Below are 12,788 nucleotides of genomic sequence, written 5' to 3' on the forward strand. Positions count from 1 at the left end.
AGGCTGAACCACCAGCAGGAACCTGCGTCTGGCAGCCACGAATCTGGGGGGGGGGGGGTGGTATAGCGGGAGCCCCACGCGCGCAGCCACAACAGTTTAGCAAGCGCATTACCAGAGTGCATCGCCTCCAATGACGTCCCAGTCCTCCAACTACAAGCCAGGCACCAGCAATTAGGAAAAGCGCGCGAATAAGAGCACGCGTTTTTTATGGCACCTGACTCCAGAGGTTGGAAAGTGACGTCACTACTGCATCCCAGAAGGCTCAGCGTGAAACGCGCAGAGGGAACTATAAAAGCTGTGGTTAAGCACAATAAAGGGACTGAATCCTGACTATACTGTCTCCAGTGTTATTTATTGCCACTTGCATAAGGTAGTGCCATCAGATAGGCCACTACAAAGGCATAATTTCACTTTTATCCCAATTTATTTTATAACCCGAAACTTTTCATATTCTTCCAGTTGGCCATACAATCTTTGTAAAGATAACTCGGGTTCAGTCAAATATATTAAAACATCATGGGCAACTAAACTGATTATATATTCCTCTTGACCTACTTGTAAAATTTGTAAATCCGAACAAATCATCTGGGCAAATGGTTCTATAGCTAAAACAAATAAAGCTGGTGACCAGAGGCATCCTTGTCTACTTGACCTTGTTAAATTAAATGGCATAGATACCTGTCCATTTGTTACTATTTTAGCTTTGAGACTATTATATAATGCTTTAACCCAATTTTTAAAATTCAATCCAAATTCAAACTTTTCTAATACCTTAAACAAAAAATCCCATTCTAATCTATCAAACACTTTTTCTGCATCTAAAGCCACTGCAACACTCAGATCACCTCATTTTTGCACTAAATGAATTATGCTAAGTAATCTACTACATTTTTCAAAATTATATTTTTTTAAAAACCCTGTCTGATCCATATTAATTAATTTAGGTAACAAATTATTTGTTCTATTTGGCAAAACTTTTGCTACTATTTTATAATCTACATTTAATAATGAAATAAGTCTAAATGATGAAGGTTTCAAAGGGTCACTGACATTTTTTAGGAATTATTAATTATTGCCATCGAAAATTATTCTGGAAGAGTAGAAGATTATGAAGCTTGATCCAATACTTGCAAAAATATGGGAATTAATAAATCCTTACATTCTTTATAAAATTCAGATGGGAAAACATCTTCTCCTTGAGATTTATTACTATGTAAAGAGTTCATTGTTTCTCTTACTTCTACCTCAGTAAATGGTACATCAAGTACAGTTTTTCTTCTAAATATAACCTTGGCAATATTATCTGTGATAGATGATCATTTATTTTAGTTTCATCTCCTAAAGATTCAAGTATATAATTTCACATAAAAATTCCTAAAAGGTTCATTTATTTCTTTATATGTAATTACATTAGAATCCTTTTCTATACCATTAATTATTCTCAAAGCTTGGTCTGCTTTTAATTGCCAAGCCAAAACTTTATGCCATTTCTCACCCAATTCATAACATCTTTGCCTCATTCTAATAATAGTTTTATCAGTCCTGTATGTTTGTAATGTATTACAGTACGACTCTGATTATCCAAAATGGTCTGGGCCGGGCCCATTTCAGATAAACATTTTTTCAAAGAACTGGTCTTTTTTTTTAAAAAAAATAGCCCAGAACCAACAGTAAATCACTTGTAACAGGGTTTAAACAACAACAAAAAGCAAGGTAAGGCTTTTTAAGCAGTAAGATTAGTGCTTAATTTTCATCAAAATAATGCTGGTCACAACTGATCACTGACACCTCCCCACCGAGGCCCCGCTCATACTGGGAGCCCTAAGGTCTCGCTCCTATCCGGGAGTTCGAGGTCCCTGCTGCCATCAGGAGACTAAGTTCCGCTGCTGCCACCGTGGGAGCCCGACGTCCCTGTTCAGTTCAGTTCCGAAAAAACATATCCTACCCAATCTCTTTTTAATTTCAAATGTTCTTTATCAATTAAATGATTTTCTTGTTAAAAAAAAGCTATATCTACTCACAATTTTTTTAATATGTGTTAACATTCTCCCTTTATATTTCTATTTAATCCATTAACATTAAAATTTACAAACTTAATTACTCAACAAATGATGTATTAGGGATGGAATTTATAGAAGATCTGAACTATTTATTTTCCACCCACAGATAGTTTGTAACACATTTCCCCAGGGGCCTAATGGCCATTTTGGTGCTGCCTCATGTATCCGCGAGGAGCTTATTGACACATTTATGACAAAACTGAACATGTATTTAAATTATTAATACATACAAGGCTACAGACCAAGTGCTGGTTAATGGCATAGGTATAAGTGGTATTTGTTCAGCATCAACATGGCAAGCAAAAGAATTTGTCTCTGTGTGGAAAGAGAAAATTTTGAAGGACAAGAAATGCAAGGTAGATTTCGTGAACAAGTGAGCACAGAGAGGCATGAAGGGAAAATAAGAGACTAATAAAAATTGCAAAATCACAACCAGGATTGAGGGAAGAGGCTTAGAAGTACAGCCCAGTGGATTAGGAGATGGGATGCAAGCTGCGGAGGATGTTCACAATGAAAGTAATCAACAAGTCCATCAGCTCTCACTGGAAAAGGCAACACTTTAAAACAGTTTGATGCAGAGAAAAGTAACCAAGGAAGAAAGACAAATTTTGATTACTTCCATTCAATAAACTATAAAGTTTTAAACAATAAAATAAAAACTCACTGATCTGGCTTCAATATTCTCTATCTAAAACAGTTCTAATCTGAGGACAAATTCATTACTTTTCTCAAACAAAGCTGTTGGATTAGTGTCAGTGTCTGTCGTCAAAGGACATTTGATTCTATGTTTTTGCCAGTTTTTCTTTTTAATGTAAGGTGGCTATTAGAATAAACAGGGTTACCTCAACTCTTCCTCTACTACATCAATAACCATTTTGGTGCTGCCTCATGTATCCGCGAGGAGCTTATTGACTTCATCCACTTTGCTGCCATCTCCCACCTCGACCTCAAATTCACTTGGTCCATCTCTAGCAACACTCTCCCTTTCCTCGATCTCAAACTCTTGACAGACATCTATAAACCCACCAACTCCCACAGCTACCTTGACTACCCCCCTTACCACCCTATCCATTTCATTCTCTAAAATCCTCTGTCTCCATCGCATCTGAGAACTTCCATGCCAGGTCAACAGAGATTTCCTTCAAAGAACATGGGGTTCTCCCTGTACCACCATCAACTCGGCACTCACCTGCATATCCTCCATTACCCACACATCTGCCCTGGCCCCCTCCGCCTTCACGCTCAACAAAGACAGGATTCCCCTGGTCCTCACCTACCAACCCACCAGCCTCCTCATCCAACACATCCTCCTCCACCATTTCTGCCACCTACTATGTGATCCCACCACTAGACACATATTCCCCTTTCCTTCCCTCTCTGCCTTCTACAGGGACCGCTCCCTCCATGTCTCCATGGTCCACTCCTCCCTCCCCACCAATCATCCCCTTGGGACATACTCCTATAACCGCAGGAGATGCTTCACTTGCACTTCCTCTTCCCTCACGACCATTCGGGGCCCCAAACATTCCTTCCAAGTGAAGCAACATTTCATTTGTGAATCTGAAGAGGTTATCTACTGCATCTGGTGCTCCCACTGTAGTCTTCTCTACATCAGAGAGACTGGACGCAGACTAGGAGATCACTTTGTTGAGTACCTCGGCTCTGTCTGCTGCATTAGTGTGGATCTACTAGTGGCCACCCATTTCAATTCTCCATCACATTTCCTTTCTGACATGTCAGTCCATGGTCTCATGTACTGCCAGACTGAGACCACCTGTAAAATGGAGGAACAAAACCTCCTTTTCCACTGGAGACCCTTCAACAAGTTGGCATTAATATCAACTTCTCTAGCTTTCGTTAACACCCCCTCCCCTCCCCTTTCCCTGTCTCCTTTTGCACAGACATGATAAATTCTACCTAGCCCCTTATCATATCCAATTAACACCTTTTGTTGGTCTGGATTCCTCCCCCATGGTTTGGATTCTGAGACTTTCTGATTTCTCCTGCTTCTGCCTTTTCTGATTTTTCCTTCAAGTAGGGCTCAGGCCGAAACATCGGCAATACATCTATAGATACTGAAAAGACCACCCGAGTTCCTCCAGCATTTCGGTTTTTACTACAATTACATTGTCTGCAGCCTATCGTTTTTCACTCTTACCTGGACCTCCAACCAAAACTGCCATGGAGGAGCCTGTTGTCCATGGGAATAGAAGAGAAAATAATCTCTTTTATTGCTGTGTAAAGAACTGGAATCCCCAACAGAAGACCTGGTAATAGAAGAACCTTCAGAGGGGTGAATGTATAGTGTCATGTGACTGGGACCTACATAAAGAGGAAAGGTATAATTAGGTATGGAGAGAAAAAAATAACTCATTTTAAAATATATACTGAACACAAAATACCCTCTTTAGAACTCTCCTCTTGCAACTTGCTTTTTGAACATAAGAGGCTGTGCACCACTCAGTGCAACACTTAACCCACAGGTTAACAGGAACAAGAAAGTATGTACATGACAAAAGATGAACAAAAATGAAAGCAGAGGACTCAGATTTCTCACATAAGCAAAGCAATGATAATAGAAAAAGCGAATAATTTAAAGCTTGGTATGTTAAAATAGTTTGATAATTGTTCTTTAGATCTACATAACGATGAAGATTTAACTCTTTATTGTTAAAAAAATGTTGAATTTTGTAATTTTATAAGAGATCAAATACAGCAATTTTTTTGAATAAATACAGATTCAGTTAATAGTAAGTTTGTTTTATGAGCTGCTTTGAAAGCATATTTAAGAGGAGAAATTATTAGTTTTACATCAAATATTAAGAAACAGCATTCTTTCGAAGTTAATAAATTGGAAAGGGAGATAGAAATATTAGAAAAGAATTTACAACAGAATTCAATGGAGACTAAAAAGGTACATTTGATTAATATGAAATTACATTATAATTCATTACAAACATAAGTTTGAGAAGTTGTTACAGAGAACTAAACAAAGATACTATGAATTAGGGGAAAGTCTCTACAAGGTTTTAGCTTGGCAATTAAAGATGGAACAGGTATCAAGAACAATAAATGCTATTAGAAAGGATTCAATGATTACATATAAACCTCAAGAGATAAATGATGTGTTCAGGGAATTTTTTTGTGAAATTTTATACTTCTGAATCAGATAAAAATGAAATTAAAATTGATAAAAAATTTTATCCAACCTTCATTTTCCTTCAAGTAACTGGGATATTAATGAAATGGATGCCTCTTTTACTTAGAGAGATTATAGAAGCACTTCAATCTATGCTTAACAGGAAGTCTCCCGATAAAGATGGTTTTACATCTGAGTTTTATTTTAAAAATTCAAGATTTATTAATACCTTTATTAATGGAAGCATTGGAACAAGTGACGGAGGTTCATTCTTTTCTGGATTATTTTCATCAAATATTACAGTTATTCTTAAGAAAGATAGAGATCCTTTGAAAACTGGATCTTATAGATCATTGTTAAATGTGGATTATAAAATTGTAACGAAGGTTCTAGCAAATAGATTGGCAAAATATTTACCAGCTTTGATCCACTTAGACCAAGCTGGATTTATTAAAAATCGTTATTCTGCAGATAATATCGTGAACCTGATTTCTTTGATTCGTATTTTTCGGGAGGAATCCAACCTACCAATGATCATATCATTAGATGCTGAAAAGGCATTTGATAGAGTAGAATGGAGGTTTTTTTTAATTTAAAGTATTGGAAAAATTTAAGTTTGGACCAATATTTATTGGTTGGATTAAGGCTTTATATAAAAATCCTATTGCTAGAGTTGTGATGAATGGGTGGACATCTTTGCCATTTACATTGGAAAGATATACTAAACAAGATGCCCTTTGTCACCAGCTCTTTTTGCATTAGTTATTGAACTTTTGGATCAATTAATAAGGCCAAAGATCATAATATTAGGCTATTAAAGTGAAATCTAATGAATATAAAATGAATTTATTTGCAGATGATGTTTTGATATACTTAATAGAACTTCAGAAGTTGGAACAGTATGGAGAAATATCTGGTTATAAAATTAATTGGAGAAAAAGTAAAATTATGTCATTGGTTGAAGTGGATTATACTTGTAAAAATATTGTTAAATTTAAATGGTTGGACCAAATTAAGTAATTAGATATTAAAGATAATATTAAGATATTATTTTTTAATCATCTGTATTAATTATTTACCTTTGTTTTATAAAATTAAAAATGATTTGAATTGATGGAAAGATTCACCAATAACATTAATAGGAAGAGTTAATTGTATTAAGATGAATATTTTTTTCTAGAATACAATATCTTTTTTAATCCATTCCTTTAAATGTGCATCAAAAAAATGTTAAAGATTTGAATTCTATTGTAAGGAAATTATTATGGAAAGATAAAATGGTACGGGTATCTATGCAAAAATTAACTTGGAAATATGAATTAGGAGGTTTACAGCTTCTGAAAATTCAAAATTGTTATAAAGCGGCACAATTAAAATTTATTAATAAAATGTTTGATTTTGGAAAATCATTGGTATGGGCAAATATTGAATTATCTCAAATTGGTGAAAAGATGGATCAATTTATTTATAAATGGAATTCTAAGTTATTGCATAATTATAATTTGCCTATTTTGATACATTTAATGGAATTATGGAGTATGATAAATGAAGCGATACACAATAGAAAATTTCAAGTAAGACACTTTTATATCAGAATAAACTTTTTCCTTTTATGCTTAATAATCATTTTTTGAAATTATGGGACCAAAAGGGAATTAAAGATTGTTACGAAGCTTGTTATTTTATTTATTTCCAAAGAAATCATCAAATACTCTTTTTTGTTATTATCAAGTCAGAGCTTTATTATTGGATAATTTTGAACATACTTTAAGGTTACCAAGACCATTTCAATTTGAAATTTTACTTACAGAAGATAGGAAGAAAGGATTTGTAATCTGAAATGTATTCATTATTACAAAATAAAATGCCTGTTAGATTTACATAAATCGAGGTTAAAAAGGGGAAAAAAGATTTAGGGATAGCAATTAATCAGGATGATTCGAGAAATTTATGTAAAGACAGTCATGATTAAAAGTGTTCATGTGAGATATAGATTAGCTCATTATAATTTTATACATCAATTATATTTAACTCCAGAAAAATTAAAGAGATATAATTTAATTTCTTCAGATTTATATTTTGGATGTCAAAAGGATGTAGGTTCTTTTTCACATTCTACTTGGTTATGTAAGATGGTAAAATCTTTTTCGATACGACTTAAAAAAATTTTTAGAAGTTATTTTTATGTTAAATTTTAATGGAATCCATCAGTATTTTTGTTAGGTAATATTAAAAAGTTGAGTTTAGAATTGAGACTCTAGATTTCAAATTGCATTTTTGAGATTAGCATTGTCTGTTGCCAGAAAATGTTTAGCGATCACTAGGAAAAATGAGACCGATTTGAGCAGACATAGATGACAAGTGGAATTGAGATTTGGAAAAAATAACATATAATTTAAATGATAATTTTTTTTTAATCTGAAGATTTGGAGCCCTTATTTGGAATATATGGTTTTAAAATTTTGAATTCTCCGGCCGTGCTGTAGTGGTGTTACTCTAATCAATGGTAAATAATTATGTTATTATGGTTTATATCTCCTTTTTCTCTTTCTTTCTTTTCTTTCTTTGGGGTTTAGGTTAGTTGGTTAGGAGGGATTGGGTAAAGGGTGGGGGGGGAGGAGGGGTGGGGTGTGTTATATATACCATGTATTTTTCTTGACCATATGTATTATTTGTTTTCTAATTATATACATCATGGTTTAATTCTTTAAATAAAATATTCAAAAAAAAAGATAATTGTTCTTAAAGAGTAGTTCTCAACCACAGAGCAGCTGAGGGATTGACAAGTTTTAAGCCCTTGCCCGGAACATAGATGAGACTTTTTTGTTTTGGTGGGAAATTTGAGATTTTTTGTTTCTTTTTCCTCATTAAATTTACAACCTTGTTCTACATACAACCTCTTCATTATATCCTTATTGTGAGACCATGGGCCACCTACAACCAACCCATGGACCACATTGAGAAACACAAAAGTCACAGGTGCTGGAATTTTGAGCAAACAAGAATTATTGGAGGAACTCACCAGATCAGACAGCATCCATGGGTAGAAATGGTTAGCCAATGTAACAGGTAGGGACCCATTATCAAGATTATGATAAATGATAAAAAGGTATCCTATCACCTCTGGGTGCCTCCCTCAGCTTCTTTCTCCCTTATATATGTATTTCACCTTTGTTCCTTGGTCCTGAAATTGTGACCAACCATTTCCCACCCATGGATGCTGACTGACCTGCCAAATTCCTCCACCATTCTTTGTTTGCTCTAGTTAGCAAAAAGGATTCTAATATGCCAAATCCAATACAGAGGATACCCATTAGATGTTAGTGTGGAGCAAGCCAAAACTGATGGAAATGCAAGAAAGAGCCATAATAGCACATTAACAGGGCAATCATGGACATTTTAAAATATAATAATGCTTCATGGAAAACATTGTTCAAAAATCATACAAACCTTAATAAATAGTTTATACTACAAATTTTACAGAATACAGCAATACCTAAACATGTGAACCTAAACAGTGATTATCTTTTTTTATACGGTATACCCCGCTTTACAAAACTAGAGCGTTCCTATGAAACCTTTCGTAAGCCAAAATGGCATAAGGCAAAGATCTATTCACGACTATTGTAGGCTATTTTCGTAAAAGCAAAAACCCATCCAAATCCTTTCGTAAAAACGAACACAAACTATCGTAATTCGGGTATTCATTCGTAAAGCAGGGTAGACAGTACCTGTATTGAGAAGATGGAACATTACAGCCTTTTGGCTCACAATGTTGTGTCGACCTATACAAACCCAGTCAGCAAACTAAACCTTCCCTATATTATACCCATAACCCCCTGCTTTTCTTGTATCCATGTCCCCAAGTCTTTTAAATGTTCCTATTATACCAGGCTCCACCACCACACCTGCCAATGCATTCCAGACACCCACTGCTCTCTGAGTAAAAAAACCTACCTGACATCTCCCCCTAAACTTTCCTTCCCTCACCTTGTATAGATGTCCTCTGATGTTTGCTACTGTCGCCCTGGGAAAAAGGTGCTGGTTGGCCTCCTCTTTCATAAATCTTATAAACCTCTATTAAGTCGCCTTCTATTCTTCTTCTCTTCACTCCAAGCTCCATTAAACTTGCCACATACAGTAAGAGACGTTTCCCAATCCAGGCAACAACCTGGTAAATCTCCTCTGCATCCTCTCCATCGCTCCCACATCCCTCATGTAATGAGGTGACCAGAATTGAACACAATATTCCAAGAGTTTCACAGAGCTGCAACATTATCTTACAGTTCTTGATCTTAATCCCCTGAATGATGAAGGCCAACCCACCATAAGCCTTGTGTACCCTATCAACCTGCGTGGCAATCTTGAGAGATGTTATCTCTTGTCGGTCTCTTGGCATATTATGGTAATTTAATTCATACTAAGGCTGGTGCAGCAGTTATTTTAATGAAGCTGCACATTGCATTTGTGCATCTAACAATAATAAACTCTCATACATTGCTCAAGATTTCCAGCATCCGCAATCTCTCATCTCAAACCCTTTCACAAGGCCGAAAGACTATGGGCACGACAAAATAAAAAAAGAAAACTTCAAGGTCATGCATCATTGTGAACACTAAAACAAAATTGTTTTTAACATTCAAAGCAAAAATAAATGAATACTCCAAAATAGAAAATACTTGAGATAATGGGGAAGAAACGCAAATTCTCAGATTTCAGACCATTGTTCTTACATTTGCTAAAAGCATTTGTGTTCAATGTAGAATTAGCAAGAGCACAGAATCTGCAGTCCAGAGACAGCAGGTTTTATTTTTAGATTGAGTCAGAATGTATGTTATGGAGAAATTAAAATTTAATCATACCATCCACCTCAAAGGTCATGTTTATAGACTGCAAAGGCAGCTTATACTTGGAAATCATTCTGAAAGCAACAGGTCCCCTGATTGGAAGCTCTGGAGCAGGTAGATACCAATTTTTCCTGGAAAACAGTAAAAAAAATGGTGAATATTTTTTTTTAAAAACATAGATATTTACATAAAACAGTACGGTATATTAACTGATGGTATTACAAGAAATAATAGTGCTTCCTTACCAATGCAATGGTACTTTTGCCTGCTCTGTAGAAATAGACTCACTGCTGACTGTATAAAATACATTTGACCCTTGCACCCTGACCAAGGGCAGAGATCAAGGCAGGCGTCCCATTACAAAGCAAGGGTTGGCTGGGATGTCCATTTCCCCCACCCGTCATCACAGCTCCTGCCTCAACACATGGTAAATCTGAATCATTTAACGTTTGGACAGCTGCCTGTCTAAAGTCAAAGTCTAAAAGCAAGAAGTGGAAATAAGCAAGGAAAGCAAATTTCTCACCTGATGAAACCATGAACAGGCAAATACCAAGGAAATCCACAAAAGGGGCCATTTTCACATGAACTCCTCACTGCATCATTTATTTCAGGAATGTATGGACTAACATGAGACATGAGGGTGTAATCAAATCCATTAATCCATATGCCAGAATCTTTCTTGACTATTTCTCCATCAACACCGTGGAATGTTCGTGTCGTATGCTGGAAATAGAAAGGAAATCACTTTTTCACCCTACAAATCTCTTCCATTTCAGAATCAATTACCATATTGTGTCATAACTTGGATAAAGGTACATTTTCCCAAATTTCGTTGTCCAAACCAAAATGGGAAAACGAAGGTTGATAAAATAAATGAAGATTTGATAACGAGCTGATTCATCTGCACAAATATGACCCTGCTTTTAGTGCCCCAATTATTTAACAACTTTGCACATTACTTAAAATTTATATAGCATCTACAATGTTTTCTTCAAAGTCCCAAGCCAATAATTTACCTTTTGAAGTGAAGTCAATGTTGCTATATAGAGAGAGAGAGAGAGAAGCCATTGAGGCTTAATGAAACCCCAAGTTCCTGCTTCACCCCCTACCCAACCACTAAAGTATCTTAAATTGAGAGAGAGAGAGAGAGAGAGAGAGAGAGAGAGAGAGAGAGCCATCATTTGCACACTGCAAACTCCCACTAATAGCACTGAGACGATAATCAGATCATCCATTAATTCTCCCTAAACTCACTAGAAGAGCTGGCGCTCTGTTCGTCATGCATTAGTCCAATGTCAACTACACTCCCTTGCCAAAAAAGGAATATTTAAATTTTATTCCCTCTCCTTTCTACAGTAGTAAATTGTTGCTGGGGACATAAAAAAAACTTCAGTGCTGCCTTGCTTTCCTTTTATTGTCAATAACTAATCTTAATAGTGATGCAAAAAAAGTCTCAACATTTACCAATATTACAGATGTGCAGCTGTTTTTACTCTCAAAGAAACTTACAGCTAGAAGGTGCAAAGGTAAAGCCTTCTGCTAACCAGGCATGCCTTTCTCAGAAAACTCTTCACTCCCTCAATAAATTAAACCAGTAAATTAATCAATAAGGCCAATTATCAGTGTTAAAAGGTTATATCCCATTACCTCAAGCAGAATGCTCAATCTTCAATAGTGTCAATGATAAATACAAATAAAACAGCTGATGATCAAGATCCAAAATAAAGCAGGAAATGATGGAGACACTGAGCAGATCAGACAGCATCTGTGCCCAGAGGAAGAGTTCCTGTCGGTCGGAGACCCTTCCTCAGAACGGTTTCAACACTTGGTTACTTATTCTATCAGGAAAAAGAGTGGCCATGTTTTGTCTTCCTTGCTTGACAATAATTTATTAAAGAAAATTATCCAGTCATTGTCAATCTTCATTCCACTCAGGGCTGGCAAACAAAGCTACCAACTGTAAGAGATAAAAATTTATCTGGTAGCGCCCACTGCCACAGTAAATCAGGTAGATTTTAACTTCCTTTCCAAGGATTTCATGGAGATTCCAGTGAAGCTCTCATCATAAATCCTCTTCTATCCACTCACTCATTCTGTACTGCCACCGTAAGCCGTTGAGGCTTAATGAAACCCCAAGTTCCTGCTTCACCCCCTACCCAACCACTAAAGTATCTTAAATTGAAAATAAGACTTAAACCCAAATAGCATGTCGACATGAAAGCTCAAAAACAAAAATAGACAACCTCCTGCCTGAGACAACCCACCACTTCCTGACATCAATACACAAATATGCTAGAGAAACTCAACAGGTCACACAGCTCCCACCATAGGAAACAAAGGGTAACAAATGAAACAATGGTTATCCTTTGCTTCCCATGGATGCTGCATGACCTACCAAGTTTCTCCAGCACATCTGTGTATCGCACTCGACCCCAGTGTCTGCAGACTTCCTTGTCTACTTCCTAAAACCAACTTGTCACAACTACCTGTCAAGCCTGTGACCCAAAAAAGACTTGATACCAACAGATTTATTTCACTACCATGTAGTCTCTTCAACACTTGGAGGTTACCACCTTAAATCTCTTGTATCAATTTAGTTCCAGGATCCAGTCATTAATGGGAAGACCAACATGTTTTGCCCAGCATCAATTCCCCTTGAGGAGAGCCACAGTGTAGAAGCACTGTAGACCTTCTGATGAAGGCACTTCCATGGTGAAGTTGGGTAGGGAGTTGCAGTATTTA

At 36.2% G+C, this 12,788-nt stretch overlaps 1 protein-coding gene across 1 annotated transcript in view; it reads right to left on the reverse strand.

The window, feature by feature from the left end:
• Positions 1-12,788, reverse strand: part of LOC138755216 (endoplasmic reticulum metallopeptidase 1) — a 95,062-nt gene that overhangs the window by 13,646 nt on the left and 68,628 nt on the right. Inside the window, exons 12-14 of the mRNA XM_069920805.1 lie at positions 10,570-10,769; positions 10,062-10,177; positions 4,219-4,382 (exon numbers count right to left, since the gene is read on the reverse strand). Of these exons, the coding sequence (XP_069776906.1) occupies positions 4,219-4,382; positions 10,062-10,177; positions 10,570-10,769 (480 nt within the window). The remainder of the gene's footprint in view (positions 1-4,218; positions 4,383-10,061; positions 10,178-10,569; positions 10,770-12,788) is intronic.

Source organism: Narcine bancroftii, chromosome 1 (assembly GCF_036971445.1).
Source record: "Narcine bancroftii isolate sNarBan1 chromosome 1, sNarBan1.hap1, whole genome shotgun sequence".
Classification (NCBI taxonomy): Eukaryota; Metazoa; Chordata; class Chondrichthyes; order Torpediniformes; family Narcinidae; genus Narcine; species Narcine bancroftii.